This window comes from Strongylocentrotus purpuratus, unplaced genomic scaffold, assembly GCF_000002235.5.
Source record: "Strongylocentrotus purpuratus isolate Spur 01 unplaced genomic scaffold, Spur_5.0 spur5_scaffold_17, whole genome shotgun sequence".
In the NCBI taxonomy this organism is placed as follows: Eukaryota; Metazoa; Echinodermata; class Echinoidea; order Camarodonta; family Strongylocentrotidae; genus Strongylocentrotus; species Strongylocentrotus purpuratus.
Window position 1 is genome coordinate 26,318,460 of NW_022145602.1, and position 19,923 is coordinate 26,338,382.

The 19,923-nt window shown below is 38.4% G+C and overlaps 1 protein-coding gene across 1 annotated transcript; it reads right to left on the reverse strand.

The window, feature by feature from the left end:
• Positions 1-1,969: 1,969 nt before the first annotated feature.
• LOC105441750 lies at positions 1,970-3,115 on the reverse strand. The gene has a single exon (XM_011673173.1). It carries the CDS (start codon positions 3,113-3,115, stop codon positions 1,970-1,972), a length of 1,146 nt encoding a protein of 381 aa, XP_011671475.1.
• Between the last annotated feature and the right edge of the window lie 16,808 nt (positions 3,116-19,923).

Consider the following 19,923-nt stretch of genomic DNA (forward strand, 5'->3'; position numbering starts at 1 on the left):
GAGCAAATGTGTCATAGAAATTTAGCAGTTGTTATAAATAACAAGTTTTATGAAACCGGCCCCAGGTCTTGCTAATTGTTCCGATTTACACAAGATTAGTATCATGACTTTAATCTAAAATTTATACATTTACATTATTCTTCTTCATACATGTAAATATAATTACTTGTAGCTCAATGTTAATGTTAAGATATACATACTGGATTACAATTGAATGGTTTCATGATTAAGTTTAACCTGGCTGCAAAAAAAAACATGTGTTTGGCTGGTAAGTAATCAACCAAGGAATTGATGGCATTAAATCTTCTCCGGGGGATTGGGTAATGACTAATAATGCCTATCAAAGGCCACAAGCGAATCGAGTTGGTCTCGAACCCAGAAGCTCATGGTTACGAGACCACTGTGCTACAATTAAGCTATCGCGCCTCAACGATAATACTGAATCACTATTATATTGTATCGGATTTTGAACTTGAAGTTGACTAGGATTAGCTATTAATTTGTAAGCTCCAATCCCCGAATGTATACTCAATTGTCATGAAATAGTTCAGCCTATTAAACTTTGAACATGATGGTAATAAATAGATTTAATGAATTATGAATTTTTGAAACGATAACTATTTTGTTTAATCATTGCAGCTCAAGAGCTGAATTACATAGTATATATAGCATCATGACAAATTTACAAAGTAAATACACCTAAATTTAAATGACTATAATGCATTTACAATTAAAGAAGGAATAGGAAGGACCCTTGAGTAAAAAGACAGCAAAATAAATATTATGCTCCAAATTGCAATGAAAATTGAGGGAAAAATCCTTGCGAAAGTTTGAGCAATTTCCAATCGAAAATAGGTAAATATTGAATTATTGAAGTTGTCATTTAATAGCGGATCACAAATTGGTAACACTGCGACGTATCTTACGGGTTCCTCTCTAATTTGTTCTGTATATACAGGCAATTCCATCAATTTTCATTTTCTAAAATATTGATGATGGAATAGATTAGTTTTATACAGGGGTTGTATAAAAAACATATGAGCTATAATTATATTTAGGGCGCATGAATGATTGGATTAGAGGAGGCGTGATAGCTCAGTTGGTAGAACAGTGGTCTCATAATCCGGTGACCCCTGTTCGAAACCAAGTCGATGTGCTATAGTGCCCTTCGGTAAGGCATTAATCCGCATTACCAGGTCCCTCGGAGTGAACCTAAAGCCTTCGGTCCTCTGGTTGCTTACTAACTAGCATTAATGCTTTCTTAGCAGTCAGGTAAAATAACCACCACTTACTACTGAAGCATAAACTACTGATTGGAAATTTTCTTAAAGGAAAAAAAAGTGAAAATTCTTTAATGAAGGGCAATTGGGAGGGGAGCTCGAAAGATACGTCACATAGTAACCAATATGTGTTTGATTGATAAACCTCAACCATTCATAAATTTTCGTTTATTTGTTTTCGGTTTTTGTTCAAACTTTCACTGGCCTGTTCCTCTCATTTCACTGCTTCTTTAAAAACAAATTAATATCAGGTTGGACTTCCCCTTTAAATCGATATATATATATATATATGTATAGTAACCATCCTTGATCATTTGCAACGCACAAATTTATTGGGCCAAACTGCCAGACCATTAAGAGATACAAGATTAGCCTGAAAGTTGACCATGCACCTGGCAAACTATTTATTGACTAAATTAATTCCACTCTACATTTTTGGTTCACGTCTCCCAAAAGACACCAAACAGCCGTACGTATTTTAGTCCAGTTTATTGCTTCGAGTATCACATTTTGTTAGATTTTTTAATGAAAGATGCATGTACATTGATTTGAAGGTATCTTAGTACATGAAATTGTTCACGGACATCTGGTCATCCTGCTTCTAACCTTCTTTCAAATCTATTGGATGGCACATGAACACACTATTACTTTCACTTGAATATCATTAGGAAACAACATGGTCACTCTTGTTACTTGCTTTCAATTGAAGAGGCTTGAGGCCGCTGCTTAACTAACTGAGGTACATGAGTCTGCTCGTTTTCTTGGAACGATGATTCTCTCCTTGAACTTCTACAAGTCAGTATCTCCAACGCCTTCTTTCGGAAAGTCCTGCATGTTAGCAGGTAAATGGGTCCGTTCCACCAAGAATTGCTCATCATGAGCATCAGTGCCACCATCCATCCGTAGCCGTACACGAATTGTAAATCCGGTTTTACAACAGAAAGCGCGGTCAGGATGGCAAAAGGTATGCAAGACATATAAAACGACCCTGTCATCAGAAACACCGTCAGAAATCCTTTAAGGCCCTTCCGGTGATGCCGTTTCCGAATCTGTCGGTGATCTTCTTCCTGGTGTCCACTTCCAGAATAACCCTTGCTATTGGAGACACTGCTCTTGAGGTTACCATGAGCAGCTCGATGTTGGTCTTTCTTGCGACGGCTGATACGACAGGCGACCCATAGCAAACGTGCATTCACAAATGTCAGCAGGCACAGAGGCAGCAGGAAAGAACTTCCTACGAAGACCAGAGCAGTTATGTTCCCATGTGAGACGTCTTCGGATGGCCTATTATGATGCAGGACATCTAACCGGTCTGGACCACACATGCCATCGAAGGACTCCTTGAAAGGAAACCCCTGAACTGGCAGGAGAACACACGTGTTCAGCAAGACGTAAATCTTAAGGGTCACAGCCGATACGCGTACACGAGAAACTGTCATGCTCCTCAGATAAAACAACGGACGAGTGATCGACAGATAGCGAAAGAAATTCACGAGACCAACGATGTAAAGCGACTGCATGACCATGAAGGTTGTTACCATAGGAGTCATTCTGCAGATGTTACGAGAAGCAGGAGTTACCTCCAGGAGTTGGATAGAAGCTGTCAGAAGTGATGCAATCATGCCTCCTATGAGATCGGAGTAAGCGAGAATCTGAAGTAGAAGCACCATGACCTCATCAAATAGATAACGTCCTTTATGAAGGACAACTAAAACCAGAATGTTGCTCACGAAGATAAGAATAGCGATGATGATAAAAATTGCGACGGCTGTAATATTTGTACCATTATCAAACCCAAGGCCGCTTTCAGAATCTATTGTCGTAGTGTTTTCCATCTTTTAGATTTTGTACTGACAAGCATCGCGATCTACCTCCAATTGCTGCAATAGAGCACAGGTTATATTTGGGGGGGGCTTTCGAAGTTGAAATGACAACTAATTATGTCGTGTATTTCAGTTGAGTGAACGGCCACACTCGCCTACCTTAAAGGGGCAGTCCATCTTGGTATTAATTTTGTTTAATAAGAGCAGAAAACTGAAATGAACAACTAATAATAATATAATAATAATAATTAATAATATGAATATGTATAAAGCGCCTGTATCCACCACACATGAAGCTTTACACATAATGTTACCCTGGTGGTGACCGAGCTGCCAAAGTAACTAGCAGTCAAGCATATTAGTGAAAGTTTTTAGTAATATCCGATTAAAAATAGGAAAGTATCTTTAAAGTCATCATCAGTGAAACACAACTTGGCAACACTGTGATGTATCATTAATTTGTTCAATACATTTTCCTTAATGTAGTTACTGATGACGGAATAGATTTGTTTCATACAGGGGTCGTATAAAAACATGTTTCCAACAATTATATTATTTGGGGTGAATGACTGATTGCAAATTTTCTTACGGGGAAGTATAGATTTTGAAAATGTTATTCGTACAGGATAAATTGGAGGGTAGCTCGCAAGAAACTTCACAGAGTTGCCAATTTGTGTTTGATTGATCGCACCTTCAAAAAGCCATAAGTTTCTTATTTTCAATCCGATTTTGCTCAAACGGCTCTTATTAAAACTAACTTAATATCAGGTTGGACTTTCCCTTTAAGTACAAAATCTACAGAACCTGTAAATTATAAACTAATTAATCTACTTCAATGATCGATCAAATTGAAAGCAGATTAAGTGCAATGAATATATTAATGAGCACCCCCCTCCCCCTCCCAAGAAAATACACTTAGATGTGAATAATGGTGAGGGGCAAATGAAGGGTGGCAAATGAATTTAAATTACTATGCCTTTAAAATGGGGGGGGGGGGGGAATAGGAAAGACGCCCAAAGTAAAAAGACTTCGCTAATATTGTCATTTATAATTACACAATTCAAGTACATCGATTAAAATTGTAAAAATGCATCTTTGACACTGTCTTGTTTGTCACCTTTTCACTTTAAGATGTAGACCAGTTTTGGAAACGCCCCCCTCTCAAAAAATTAAATAGAAGCTCTTATTACCAATTATGTGAAAGAATATTATTTGACTAATACGTGATAATACAAATTTAGCCGGGAAACCGCCTACTAATTGATATATTTTGTAAATTATCATTATCGATCCGGCCTGGATAGATATCACGTAATATACAGTGCTTGTAACTTTACCAAAACTGGGCCAAATTTCTTATAATTTTGATGATTTCAGAACCTTGCAGCCTACACACAATACGTATTATGCTAGATGATCCACCTTTTCTGATCGATTCCACACCTTTTCTTTCACAATGCAATCGCATGACCAGAACTGGTGTATACCTTTAATGACAGCTTTAACTTCACGACACGAGGCTTGTCCAAATTTGATCCGCAGCTTAATTAGGAAAACGGGTGACACGAACCAGAACCTGGATAATACAGTGTGAGTCAAAATAAAAGGTTTACACCTAGAAAATTGCTAATTATTTTAAAATTCATCTACGAACAGTAAATTATTATACATCTTATGAAAGCCTGTTTTATTCCAAATCATTAGGTATCATTTCTGTGTGGTATGTGTTCACGCTTGGATGAACAGGATACATTGTTTGCGAGATTGCAAAAATCGACTAGCGCCAAAGTGATACCTACAGAATGTATTATGTTGGGATTAAGCGGAGTGAGAGAATGATTTGAATGTATCAAATGAAATGCATTGCATATGCTTTTTGTCGAAGCGAAGTCAAACACACACATACACATACGCACAAATGTTTGTTGATATTTCATATTCGATATCTGATATGTGTGGCATGATTAACTTCGTTAGGGATGTTATTTGGATCTGCAAAGACCGAATTAATACCCAAATCCCAATTGTTTTATTCAAATATCACATAAGCAACTTTGGCGCAAGTCACTTTTGGCACTCTCGGAAACAATGCCTCCTGTTCATCCAAGCGTGAACACATACCACATAAAAATGATACCAAATGATTTGGGATAAAACACCCTTTCATATGATGTATAATAATTAACTGTTCATAGATGATTTCTAAAATAATTTGCATTTGTCTAGGTGTAAACTTTTTTTTTGGACTCATTCTGTAGAGATGAATAATGAACTGTGATAGGGGCGAATGATACACTAAAGGGAAAGTCCAACCTAATATTAATTTGGGTATGACAAGAGCGGAAAATTGAGGGAAACAAATTAATGAACGTTTGAGCAATTCCCGATCGAAATGGGAAGGTTATGAATTATTAAAACTTCTCATTAGCGGATCATAAATTGGCAACACTGTGACGTATCTTGCGAGCTCTTCTCCAATTCGCTCTGTACAGAAAATGTCATCAATTTTCATTTTCTTACTAATTGATGATGGAATAGATTAGTTTTATACAGGGGTTGTGTAAAAACATATTTTCTATACTTTCATTTAAGGTGCATGAATGATTAAAACATTTCTTAAAGGAAAATACAATTTTTTAAAAGTTCTTTAATACAGGGCAATTGGGAGTGGAGCTCGGAAGATACGTCACAGAGTTGCCAATTTGTGTTTGATTGATCGCAACATTACAACTTTGTTTTATATTTGTTATCGGGTTTTGTTCAAACTTTCACTGACCTGTTCCTCTCATTTCTCTGCTTCTTTGAAAACCAAATTAATATCAAGGTGGCCTTCCCCTTTAAATCTATATAAAGTGTCCGACCTTTGTAGTCATTTGCAACGCACAAATTTGGTGATGAAATTGGGCCAACTGCCAGACCGTAGGAGATGCAAGATTAGCCCGAAAGCTAACAACCTGCCGAGCTGTTTAATGACTAAATAAAGTCCACTCTACATTTTGGGGTCACGTTTCTCAAAAAGACACCTAACATCCTTACGTATTTTAGTTCAGTTTATTGTTTTGAGTATCACATTTTGTATAGATTGTTTATAAAAAAAGATACATGTACACGTACATTGATTTGAAGGTATCTTATTTCCACCGAAATAAAGAGAAGAATTTCAAATCAATCTATTCTCATGCAAAACGAGGACCCCAAAAGCTAAAAGAAAAAAATACAAATAAAATTGTAAGCTCCAAATTGTCCTGAAATCTTGTGTAAGGATTACAATTTTGCTAATATTTTCCATCATAATTACAAATTCAAGCCATTGCTAGTATTCAAACAAAACAAGAATGCGTACGTCCGGCCCCATCCTTTGAAAGCCTCTAATATAAAAGTGATCACGGAGATCTTGTCATCCTGCTTTTAAACTTCTTTCAAATCTATGTGATGGCACATGAACACACAATACTCTGCACTTGAATATCAGGAAACAACATGGTCACCCTTGTTACTTGGGAACGTAGCCCGTCAACATGGTCAACAAGTTCACTTCTACGCAGATGATGTGACATTTGATCCAAGAGTGGCAACTGATGAAAAGGCCATAGCTGCAAGGATGACCTCGTGCCTAGCCGATATCCGTCAATAGATGACGGTGAAGAATTTCATGAAACTGAATATCTTATCATTTCCTCACCGAACATGAGGAACAAGATCAGCTCCATGGACCTCCAAGTTGTCAATGTGTCTTTCTCTCCTTCGGTAAGCGCCCGTAACTTTGGGGTCTACTTTGATCAGTCCATGAAAATGGACAGGCATATTTCACAGGTATGTCAGACTGCTTACTTCCAGCTTCGTAACATTGCATCCATTAGACCATTGCTTACGAGGATGGCAGCAGAAAGCCTTGTCCATTCACTCATTTCCTCTAGACTCGATTTATATAACAGTCTTCTAGCTGGCCTTCCTTCTGCAACCTTGAGCAGACTTCAAGCAGTACAGAATGCAGCAGAACGTTTGCTTACTGGGCTGAGGAAGCATGATCACATCTCTCCTGTCCTGGCTGAGCTATATTGACTTCCTGTCAAGAGCAGAATTGAATTCAAGGTCCTGCTGCTCACATCTAAGGCAATTTATGGTCAGACCCCAGGATATGTGTCATCTTTAATCGAGCGGCGTCATCTTCGCCCTGGACTTCGCTCATCTGGCCTTACTCTCCAGGTGCCCATTACTCATCTCAAGGGATGTGGAGACCGGGAATTTTCCTCTATTGCTCCTCGCCTGTGTAATTCCCTCCCATCAGCTATTCGCGAAATTGACAACCTGGATCACTTCAAAGCTTCACTCAAAACTCACATCTTCCTTCAGACATTTAAATGCTAATGTTATTGGAGGAGCTCGCGCCTTTGAATGTTTTTTGAAACAGATATATGGCGTCATACAAATGCTGTTCACCATCATCATCAGTTGCTTTCAATTGAAGATGCTTGAGGCCGCTGCTTAAATACATAAGATACATGAGTCTGCTCGTTTTCTTGGAACGATGACATTCTCCTTGAATTTCTACAAGTCAAGATCTCCAAGGCCTTCTTTCGGAAAGTCCTGCATGTTAAGAGATAAATGGGTGCATTCCACCAAGAATTTCTCATCATAAGCATAAGTGTCACCATCCATCCGTAGCCGTACACGAATTGTAAATCCGGTTTTACAACAGAAAGCGCGGTCAGGATGGCAAAAGGTATGCAAGACACATAAAACGACCCTGTCAACAGAAATACCGTCAGAAATCCTTTCAAGCCCTTCTGGTGATGCCGTCTCCCAATCTGTCGGTGATCTTCTTCCCGCTGTCCACTTCCAGAATAACCATTGCCTTTGGAGATACTGCTCTTATGGTTACTTTGCACAGCTTGATGTTGGTCTTTTTTGCGACGGCTGATACGACAGGCGATGCAAAGCAGACGTGCATTTACAAATGTCAGCAGGCACAGAGGAAGTAGGAAAGAACTTCCTACGAAGAAAAGAGCAGTTATGTTCCCATGTGAGACGTCTTCGGACGGCCTATTATGATGCAGGACATCTAACCCATCTGGACCACACATGTCATCGAAGGACTCCTTGAAAGGAAACCCCTGAACTGGCAGGAGAACACACGCATTCAGCAAGACGTAAATCTTGAGGGTCACAGACGCTACGCGTACACGAGAAACTGTCACGCTCCTCAGATAAAACATCGGACGCGTGACCGACAGATAGCGAAAGAAATTCACGAGACCAACGATGTAAAGCGATTGCATGACCATGAAGGTTGTTAACATAGGGGTAACCCTGCAGATGTTACGAGAAGCAGGAGTTACCTCCAGGAGTTGGATAAAAGCTATCAGAAGTGATGCAACCATGCCTCCTATGAGATCTGAGAAGGCAAGAATCTGAAGTAGAAGCACCATGACCTCATCAAATAAATAACGTCCTTTATGAAAGATAACTAGAACCAGAATGTTGCCCACGAAGATAAGAATAGCGATGATGATAAAAATTGCGACGGCGGAAATATTTGTACCATTATCAAACCCAAGGCCGCTTTCGAAGTCTATTTCCGAAGTGTTTTCCATCTTTTAGATTTTGTACGTACAAGCATCGCGATCTACTTCCAATTGCTGCGATAAAGCACAGGTTATTTATTTTTTTTTTTTATGGGGGGGGGGGGGGGCTTTCGAAGATGAAATGAAAACTAATTATGTCGTGTATTTCAGTTGAGTGCACAGCCAAACTCGCCTACCATAAAGGGGCAGACCACCTTGGTATTAATTTTGTTCTAATGAGAGCAGAAAAGTGAAATGAACAATTAATAATAACAATAATAATAATAATAATAATTAATACTATGAATATTTGTATAGCGCCGGTATCCGCCAGGCTCTGACGCTCATGGCGCTTTACACATATATTACTCTGGTTGTAGCCGAGCTGCCAAAATAACTAGCGCTCAAGTATATTAGTGAAAGTTTTAGTAATATCCGATTAAAAATAGGAAAGTATTTTTTTAAGTCATCATCAGTAAAACACAACTTGGCAACACTGTGACGTATCATGAATTTGCTCAATACATTTTCCTTTATGTAGTTATTGATGACGAAATAGATTTGTTTCATACAGGGGTCGTATAAAAACATGAAAAGAATTTAAATTACTATAATGCCTTTAAAATGGGGGGGGGGGGGAGGAAAGACGTCCAAAGTAAAAAGACTTCGCTAATATTGCCATTTATAATAACACAATTCAAGTACATCGATTAAAATTGTAAAAATGTATCTTTGACACTGTCTTGTTTGTCACCTCTTCACTTTAAGGTATAGACCAGTTTTGGAACCCCCCCCCCCCCTCTCAAAAATGAAATGGAAGCTCTTATTACCAATCATGTGTAAGAATATGATTTGACTAATACGTGATGATACAAATTTTGCCGGGAAACCGCCTACTAATTGATATATTTTGTAAATTCTCATTATCGATCCGACCTGGATAGATATCACGTAATATACAGTGCTTGTAACTTTACCAAAACTGGGCCAAATTTCTTATAATTTTGATGATTTCAGAACCTTGCAGTCCACACACAATACGTATTATGCTAGATGATCCACCTTTTCTGATCGATTCCACACCTTTTCTTTCACAATGCAATCGCATGACCAGAACTGGTGTATACCTTTAATGACAGCTTTAACTTCACGACACGAGACTTGTCCAAAATTGATCCGCAGCTTAATTAGGAAAACGGGTGACACGAACCCGAACCTGGATAATACAGTGTGAGTCAAAATAAAAAGGTTTACACCTAGAAAAATGCTAATTATTTTAAAATTCATCTATGAACAGTAAATTATTATACATCTTATGAAAGAGTGTTTTATTCCAAATCATTTCGTGTCATTTCTGTGTGGTATGTGTTCACGCTTGGATGAACAGGATACATTGTTTGCGAGATTGCAAAAATCGACTAGCGCCAAAGTGATACCTACAGAATGTATTATGTTGGGATTAAGCGGAGTGAGAGAATGATTTGAATGTATCAAATGAAATGCATTGCATATGCTTTTTGCCAAAGCAAAGTCAAACACACACATACACACACGCATAAATATTTGTTGATATTTCATATTCGATATCTGATATGTGTGGCATGATTAACTTCGTTAGGGATGTTATTTGGATCTGCAAAGACCGAATTAATACCCAAATCCCAATTGTTTTATTTAAATATCACATAAGCAACTTTGGCGCAAGTCACTTTTGGCACTCTCGGAAACAATGCCTCCTGTTCATCCAAGCGTGAACACATACCACATAAAAATTATACCAAATGATTTGGGATAAAACACCCTTTCATATGATGTATAATAATTAACTGTTCATAGATGATTTCTAAAATAATTTGCAATTGTCTAGGTGTAAATTTTTTTTGACTCATACTGTAGAGATGAATAATGATCTGTGATAGGGGCGAATGATACACTAAAGGGAAAGTCCAACCTAATATTAATTTGGGTATGATAAGAGCGGAAAATTGAGAGAAACAAATTAGTGAACGTTTGAGCAATTCCCGATCGAAATGGGAAGGTTATGAATTATTAAAACTTCTCATTAGCGAATCATAAATTGGCAACACTGTGACGTATCTTGCGAGCTCCTTTCCAATTCGCTCTGTACAGAAAATGTCATCAAATTTCATTTTCTTACTAATTGATGATGGAACAGATTAGTTTTATACAGGGGTTGTGTAAAAACATATTTTCTATACTTTCATTTAAGGTGCATGAATGATTTAAACATTTCTTAAAGGAAAACACAATTTTTTAAAAGTTCTTTAATACAGGAAAATTGGGAGAGGGGCTCGGAAGATACGTCACAGAGTTGCCAATTTGTGTTTGATTGATCGCAACATTACAACTTTGTTTAATACTTGTTATCGGGTTTTGTTCAAACTTTCACTGACCTGTTCCTCTCATTTCTCTGCTTCTTTGAAAACCAAATTAATATCAAGGTGGCCTTCCCCTTTAAATCTATATAAAGTGTCCGACCTTTGTAGTCATTTGCAACGCACAAATTTGGTGATGAAATTGGGCCAACTGCCAGACCGTAAGGAGATGCCAGATTAGCCCGAAAGCTAACAACCTGGCGAGCTGTTTAATGACTAAATAAAGTCCACTCTACATTTTGGGGTCACGTTTCTCAGAAGACACTTAACATCCTTACGTATTTTAGTTCAGTTTATTGTTTCGAGTATCACATTTTGTATGGATTTTTTATAAAAAGATACATGTACACGTACATTGATTTGAGGGTATCTTATTTCCACCGAAATAAAGAGAAGAAAGAAGAATTTCAAATCAATCTATTCTTATGCCAAACGAGGACCCCCAAGTTTAAAAAAAATAAAATTGTAAGCTCCAAATTGTTCTGAAATCTTGTGTAAGGATTACGTTTTTGCTAATATTTTCCATCATAATTACAAATTCAAGCCATTGCTAGTATTCAAACGAAAGAAGGATACGTTCGTCCGGCCCCATCCTTTGTTTGATAGCCTCTAATATAAAAGTGATCACGGAGATCTGGTCATCCTGCTTTTAAAGTTCTTTCAAATCTATGTGATGGCACATGAACACACTATTACTCTGCACTTGAATATCATTAGGAAACAACATGGTCACTCTTGTTACTTGGGAACGTAGCCCGTCAACATGGTCAACAAGTTCACTTCTACGCAGATGACACTCAGCTGTATGTGACATTTGATCCAAAAGTGGCAACTGATGAAAAGGCCATAGCTGCAAGGATGACCTCGTGCCTAGCCGATATCCGTCAATGGATGGTCGAGAATTTCATAAAACTCAATGATGACAAGACTGAATATCTTATCATTTCCTCACCGAACATGAGGAACAAGATCAGCTCCATGGACCTCCAAGTTGGCAATGTGTCTGTCTCTCCTACGGTAAGCGCCCGTAACTTTGGGGTCTACTTTGATCCGTCCATGAAAATGGACAGGCATATTTCACAGGTATGTCAGACTGCTTACTTCCAGCTTCGTAACATTGCAGCCATTAGACCATTGCTTACAAGGATGGCAGCAGAAAGCCTTATCCATTCACCCATTTCCTCTAGACTTGATTTATATAACAGTATTCTAGCTGGCCTTCCTTCTGCAACCTTGAGCAGACTTCAAGCAGTACAGAATGCAGCAGAACGTTTGCTGCCTACTGGGCTGAGGAAGCATGATCTCTCCTGTCCTGGCTGAGCTAGTTTGGCTTCCTGTCAAGAGCAGAATTGAATTCAAGGTCCTGCTTCTCACATTGAAGGCAATTCATGGTCAGACCCCCAGGATATGTGTCATCTTTAATCGAGCGGCGTCATCTTCTCCCTGGACTTCGCTCATCTGGCCTTACTTTCCAGGTGCCCATTACTCATCTCAAGGGATGTGGAGACCGGGCATTTTCCTCTATTGCTCCTCGCCTGTGTAATTCCCTCCCATCATCTATTCACGAAATTGACAATCTGGATCACTTCAAAGCTTCACTCAAAACTCACATCTTCCTTCTGACATTTAAATGCTAATGTTATGGAGGAGCTCGCGCCTTTGAATGTTTTTTGAACCAGATATATGGCGTCATACAAATGCTGTTCACCATCATCATCAGTTGCTTTCAATTGAAGATGCTTGAGGCCGCTGCTTAAATACATAAGATACATGAGTCTGCTCGTTTTCTTGGAACGATGACATTCTCCTTGAATTTCTACAAGTCAAGATCTCCAAGGCCTTCTTTCGGAAAGCATGTTAAGAGGTAAATGGGTGCATTCCACCAAGAATTGCTCATCATAAGCATAAGTGTCACCATCCATCCGTAGCCGTATACGAATTGTAAATCCGGTTTTAAAACAGAAAGCGCGGTCAGGATGGCAAAAGGTATGCACGACACATAAAACGACCCTGTCAACAGAAACACCGTCAGAAATCCTTTCAAGCCCTTCCTATGATGCCGTCTCACAATCTGTCGGTGATCTTCCTCCCGCTGTCCACTTCCAGAATAACCATTGCTATTGGAGATACTGCTCTTATGGTTACTTTGCACAGCTTGATGTTGGTCTTTTTTGCGACGGCTGATACGACAGGCGATGCAAAGCAGACGTGCATTTACAAATGTCAGCAGGCACAGAGGGAATAGGAAAGAACTTCCTACAAAGACAAGAGCAGGTATGTTCCCATGTGAGACGTCTTCGGATGGCCTATTATGATGCAGGACATCTAACCCATCTGGACCACACATGTCATCGAAGGACTCCTTGAAAGGAAACCCCTGAACTGGCAGTAGGACACACGTGTTCAGCAAGACGTAAATCTTGAGGGTCACAGACGCTACGCGTACACGAAAAAATGTCATGCTCCTCAGATAAAACATCGGACGCGTGATCGACAGATAGCGAAAGAAATTCACGAGACCAACGATGTAAAGCGACTGCATGACCATGAAGGTTGTTACCATAGGGGTCATTCTGCAAATGGTACGAGAAGCAGGAGTTACCTCCAGGAGTTGGATAGAAGCCGTCAGAAGTGACGCAATCATGCCCCCTATGAGATCGGAGTAAGCGAGAATCTGAAGTAGAAGTACCATGACCTCATCAAATAAATAACGTCCTTTATGAAGGACAACTAGAACGAGGATGTTGCTCACGAAGATTAGAAAAGCGATGATGATAAAAATTGCGACGGCTGTAATATTGTCACCATTATTAGACACAAGGTTGCTTTCGAAATCTGTTCCCGTCATGTTTTCCATCTTTCCAGATTTCGTTCTGACAAGCACCGCGATTTAATTCCAATTGCTGCGATAAAGCACTGGTCATATTTTGGGGGCTTTCAAAGTTAAAATGACAACTGGTTACACATGTATATGTCGTGTATTTCAGTTGAGTGCTAAGGTGCTTTTATGATAGCCAAAGCTGTAGTCGCCCACCTTAAAGGGGCGGTGCACCCTGGTATTAATTTGTTTTTAATAACAGCAAAAAACCTAAGTTGAAGAAAAACATTAGTGAAAGTTTAAGTATTATCCGATTATAAATATTAAAGTTATACATTTTTGGAGTTGTCGTCACTGAAACACAAATTGGCAACACTATGACGTATCTTGAAATTACTCTGTACAGAAAATTTCAATTATTTCTTTAATTTTTTTTAGTTATTTATGACGAAATGGATTTGTTTCATACAGGGGTTGTATTAAAACACTTTTCCAACGATTATATTATTCAAGGTGAATGTATGATTACAATTTTTCTCAAACAAATTTTAAATTGTTTACGTTTTTTCGAAATGGGCAAATTGGAGGGTCGCTCTCAAGATACGTCACAGAATTGCCAATTTGTGTTTGATTGATCGCATCTTCAACAAATTCATAACTTTCTTACTTTTATTCGTTTTCTTTGTTCAAACTTTCACTGACCTGTTCCTCTCATATTTCTGCTCCTATCAAAACCAATTTAATATCAGGGCGGACTTCCCCTTTAAGTACAAAATCTAAAGCTTTCTATTTGACCAATTATTGAAGTAGATCAAGTGCAATAGGCCTATACATGCACTTAGGTGTAAAAAAAAAGTGGAGGGAAACGGTAAACACTTAATATATTGCTGCATTAACAGTTTGTATTGACGTTATTACAGAGCTCTCCCTGTCCCTTTATATCACGCTCGCCATGCACAAAGGTAGAGAATTAGAGGAAAAACAAGTTTGCGGAGTGTCAGACAGCCAAATAGCGAGTTGCACATCCTTGCCTGATGCAGATAAATTGGAAACTCGTTATGGTTTCATAGTTAAGTTTTACCTGACTGCAAAAAGAACATGTGTTTGGCTTGTAAGAAATCAACCAAGGAATTGATGGCTTTAAGTCTTTTCCGGGGGATTGGGTTATGGCTAATAATGCCTATCAAAGGCCACAAGTGAATCGAGTTGGTTTCGAACCCAGAAGCTCATGGTTACGAGACCACTGTGCTACAATTAAGCTATGGCGCCTCAACGATAATACTGAATCACTTTTTTATTGTATCGGATTTTGAACTTGAAGTTGACTAGGATCGGCTATTAATTTGTTGGCTCCAATCCCCGAATGTATACTTAATTGTCATGAAATATTTTGGCCTATTATACTTTGAACATTTTGGTAACAATGAGTTACATGGTTATAAATTCTTTTAAACGATATTCTTTTAAATCATTGCAGCACAAAAGGTGAATTACATAGTATTATATAGCATCATGACAAATTTTCAAAGTAAATACACCTAAATTTAAATGACTATATTTATTTTGTCTGGCCGGTTTGTTGAAGATCTAACAAACTGCTACCGTAGTGCCGTAGACGAGTACAGCCAGCGACGTGCATGGGTGGGAGGACTGCAGATATGTTCACTACATTCAACAGTTGCTTCCCCTACTGACAACACGCCTTGCCAGCGCGTCAGTATACGGCAAAAAACCCTCATGACAATTATGGAAAGACAACTTAAAGGAGGCCGTAAAGCCCATGGCCGTAACGGGCGCAACACTCAGAGTTGCAAATTGACCAGTAAACGCATCGAAGAGGATTCTTTTGATGAAGTTTTGCAGTCAAAGCCAAATGGAAGCTGTAAGATGGAGGGATGCAATAAAACTGGCCAAAAATCTGAACTAAATATTTGTACATACAATGTTAGAACCTTGAGAACCGAGGAAAGTTTAGAAAGTTTGTTGGATGAACTAGAGGGATTCAAATGGGACGTCATCGGGCTCGCTGAAACGAAGAGACGAGGAGAAGGATTGACAGAACTGAAAGGAGGCACATGGCTCTACAACAGAGGAAAAACAGAGGATGACAAAAATACAAAAGGAATTGGATTTTTAATCCACAACAAATTTAAGGACTATGTGAAAGAAGTTAAAAGCTATTCAAACAGGGTAGCAGCCATGAAAATACAATTGACGGGAAAGGATGAAATGTGCATCATACAAGTTTATGCACCCACAAGTGATTATGATGATATAACAGTGGAGGAATTCTATGAAGATATCAATAAGGCCATTACAGACAATTCGGGTACCTACACAGTACTTATGGGTGACTTCAACGCGAAAATCGGACAACGTGAAAAAGGGGAAGAAAATATCATGGGATCATTCAGCTACGGAGAAAGAAACAGGAGAGGTGAAAGGATGATAGAATTTGCAATGGAACATAAACTTAAAGTGACCAATACATACTTTAAGAAACACAAGAGTCGTTACTGGACCTGGGAGAGTCCAAATGGAGTTACTAAAAACCAGATAGATTTCATACTTAGTAACCAGCGAGGGATAATCAAGAACTGCGAAGTCATCACCAATGTAGATATTGCAAGTGATCATAGAATGGTAAGAGTCAATATAAGCATCAACAAGAAACTAGCTAGGCTTAGATTCATTCAAAATGAGAGGAAAACACGGATTAACATAGTGAAGCTGAAGGGAAAGAAAGAAGAATTCCAACTAAAGCTTCACAACCGCTTTGATGGATTAGAGTTAGAGGATATGGACATTGATGAGCGATGCGATATGATGACATCAGCAATGCTAGAAGAAGCCAAATCTGTAGCCCCAACTGAGAAAAGAAAGATAGTAAGATCGGAAGAAGACAAAGAAATAGAGGAACTAGATCAAAGAAGAAAGGAAATACGACTGAAAGAATCCAAGACAACAACAGAAAAAGTGGAGTATGCAGAAATAGTCAAATTGGTGAAAAAGAAACGACGTCAAAGAAACAGACGAAAAACTTCTAAACTCATTTTGGAAACTCTAGAAAGCGGAAGGGGACCAAAAACAATACAAAAGATGGCAAGCAAAAAGTCCAGAATGAGCAAACTGAAGAAAAAAGATGGAAATATAACTTCTGACAGATCGGAACTGCTAGAAATATGCGCCGATTTCTACCAGGAACTTTATGGTTCAACGAAAAAACAACCGAAGGATCATATAGATATCTCATCCAGAAAATCAGACATACCGCCAATACTACAGAGAGAAGTTGAGGAAGCTGTAAACAGTATGAAGGACAACAAGGCACCGGGAAATGACGAAATAACAAGTGATATCATCAAACAAGGAGGGGAGGAGACAATCACACAGTTACTGAAACTATTCAACCAGATATTGGAAAAGCAACAGATTCCAACTACTTGGAAAGAGGCAAAAATAATTCTTTTATACAAGAAAGGTGACAAAGCTGATGTCAAAAACTATCGCCCTATCAGCCTTCTATCTCATCTGTACAAGATCTTCACCAAAGTAATCCAAAATAGAATCAAAGATAGATTGGACTCAAATCAACCCAGAGAACAAGCAGGGTTTAGAGCTGGATTCTCAACAACAGACCACCTACAAGCTATAAATCAACTAATTGAGAAGGCAAATGAGTACCAACTTCAACTATGCCTCGGATTCGTAGACTACCAGAAGGCGTTTGATTCCATCGAACACACAGACATGTTTGATGCCCTACGAAAGATTAACATTGAAGAAGGGTATGTGCGCATCCTGGAAGATATTTACACCAACGCAGTAGCCAGAATTCACATTGATAATGATGTATCAAAGGAGGTCAAGATCCAGAGGGGAGTCCGACAGGGAGACACATTATCTCCAAAGATATTCACAGCCACTATAGAGGAAGTATTTAAAAAGTCGCATTTAAATGGAGGAATAAACATTGATGGGGAAACGCTTACTGATCTAAGATTTGCTGATGATGTGGCCTTGATCTCAACATCAACCAAAGACTTGGAAGACCAGCTGACAGGTCTCAACAGGGAGAGCAAACGTATTGGCCTAACTATGCACAAAGAGAAAACTAAATATATGACTAATTATGACACAGATGAAAACATCGAGATAGAAGGTCGAACGTTAGAGAGAGTGAGCAGTTACAAATATCTGGGACAAACTTTGAAAATGGAGGACACCACAAAAGAAGAAGTTATGATGAGAGTAAAAGCAGGATGGATGAACTTTGGAAGATACAAAGACATGTTGACCGATAAAAACATACCCATGTCACTAAGAAGCAGAATGTTCAACCAATGCATTCTAACAACTATGACATATGGATCAGAAACATGGTCATTGACAAAGGATCTAGAACAGAAGCTTGTGACTACTCAAAGAGCTATGGAGAGAAAGATGTCGCATTTATCTCTGCGAGACAAAATCAACCACAAAGTCATACGCCAGAAAACAAAGGTTAAAGACATCGTGGAGAAAGTAAGAGAATCAAAGTGGAGATGGGCTGGGCATGTAGCAAGACTGCAGGACAATAGATGGACAAATCGTTTAACAGAATGGCAACCAAGGGTGGGAAAGAGAAGAAGAGGAAGGCAGAAGAGAAGATGGAGAGATGACCTAACATCATACATGGGAACGGCCGCTTGGACCAGGACAGCTAGAAACAGAAGAGAATGGAAATTTCATGAGGAGGGCTTTGTCCAACGTCTGGATGAACTATAGCCTGATAGATAGATAGAATGCCTTTACAAATTAAAAAGTCAGCATAATAGGTACTAAGCTTCAAATTGTAATGAAATGCTATGTAAAGATTAAGACTTCGCTAACATTTCCTGTAATAATTACATAATTCAAGTCATACGAATGTATCTTTGACAGTTGTTTGTCCACTTTGAGTTTAATGAGAGTTTTAACTTCACTGCACGACGCTTTTAATCATCCCTTTCCTCACGCCCCGATAATAAAGATGAATAATGATCTGTGATAAGGGCTAATGATACACTTAAGTGGGTGCACTGGTGCAGTGAAAGTGCATGTGCAAGTGCGAATGGGGTTCTGGTTGGTAATGTTTATAATCGAATGCTAGTGTATTTTTTGAATTAATGAATTAAAAATATATTCGAATTTAGAGACGAAGTTTAATGAGAAACGATTCTGTATGATGATATGATGCGACGTTTTAGTGTCGCTTTAAATGAATAAAAGGCCGGGCATGATTTAATTATTTTAGATAAATTGTTCCATAAATCGGGGCCATGATGTCTGATTCTCAGAAATACGAGTTGGATAAGAATGAATTGTGTTATTACGAACAAAAACAATTATCCAATGAAGGTGGCAGTTGCTTATTCATGTATTTGAACATAAAAATTGCAACTTGGAGAGTATGTAAGTCAATGACTTTTAACTTTAAAAATAATGGGTCTGTATGGGCTAAAATAAAAAGGATCCAGCACAAATGCACAGGGCCCTTTTTGGTAATAAAAGAATCGAATTAAGTTTGGCTACATCACAATTTTCCCAAAAAATATTACAGTATGTTAGACAGTATGTTAGATATGAAAGTACGAGTGTGTTATACAATAAAATATAACGTAGTATGGGGCAAAAGACATTTTAAAGGTAATACAAAGTTTGGGGAATTTTTGAAAGTTGGGTAGATAGTAATTCTTTACAATTTTGATATATTTGGATGCCCATGTAGATGTATTATAAGCATTAGAAAATTTAGCCCCTGAAACACTTCTGCTTTCGAGAAAAAATTCAAATATAAAAATTTACCGGTGCTCCCGGTAAATTTTGATAAATTTAAAATAGCGACTACGGCCGTACACTAGTAGCTGCGGCCATGGAAATCTCAGAATATGTAGTTGTGATACATAATTTCCAAACGGGAACAACTAATCGGTCTATTTTAGTCAAGAAACATCGTTTTATAGCTTAATTAATATGTTGACCTTGAGAGGGAGCTATACAACATAAAGAGCTAATACTTTA

What these genes read in the sequence shown, in the direction of transcription:
- LOC105441750 (XM_011673173.1), bottom strand. Translation starts at nt 3,115, where the DNA reads ATGGAAAACACTACGACAATAGATTCTGAAAGCGGCCTTGGGTTTGAT.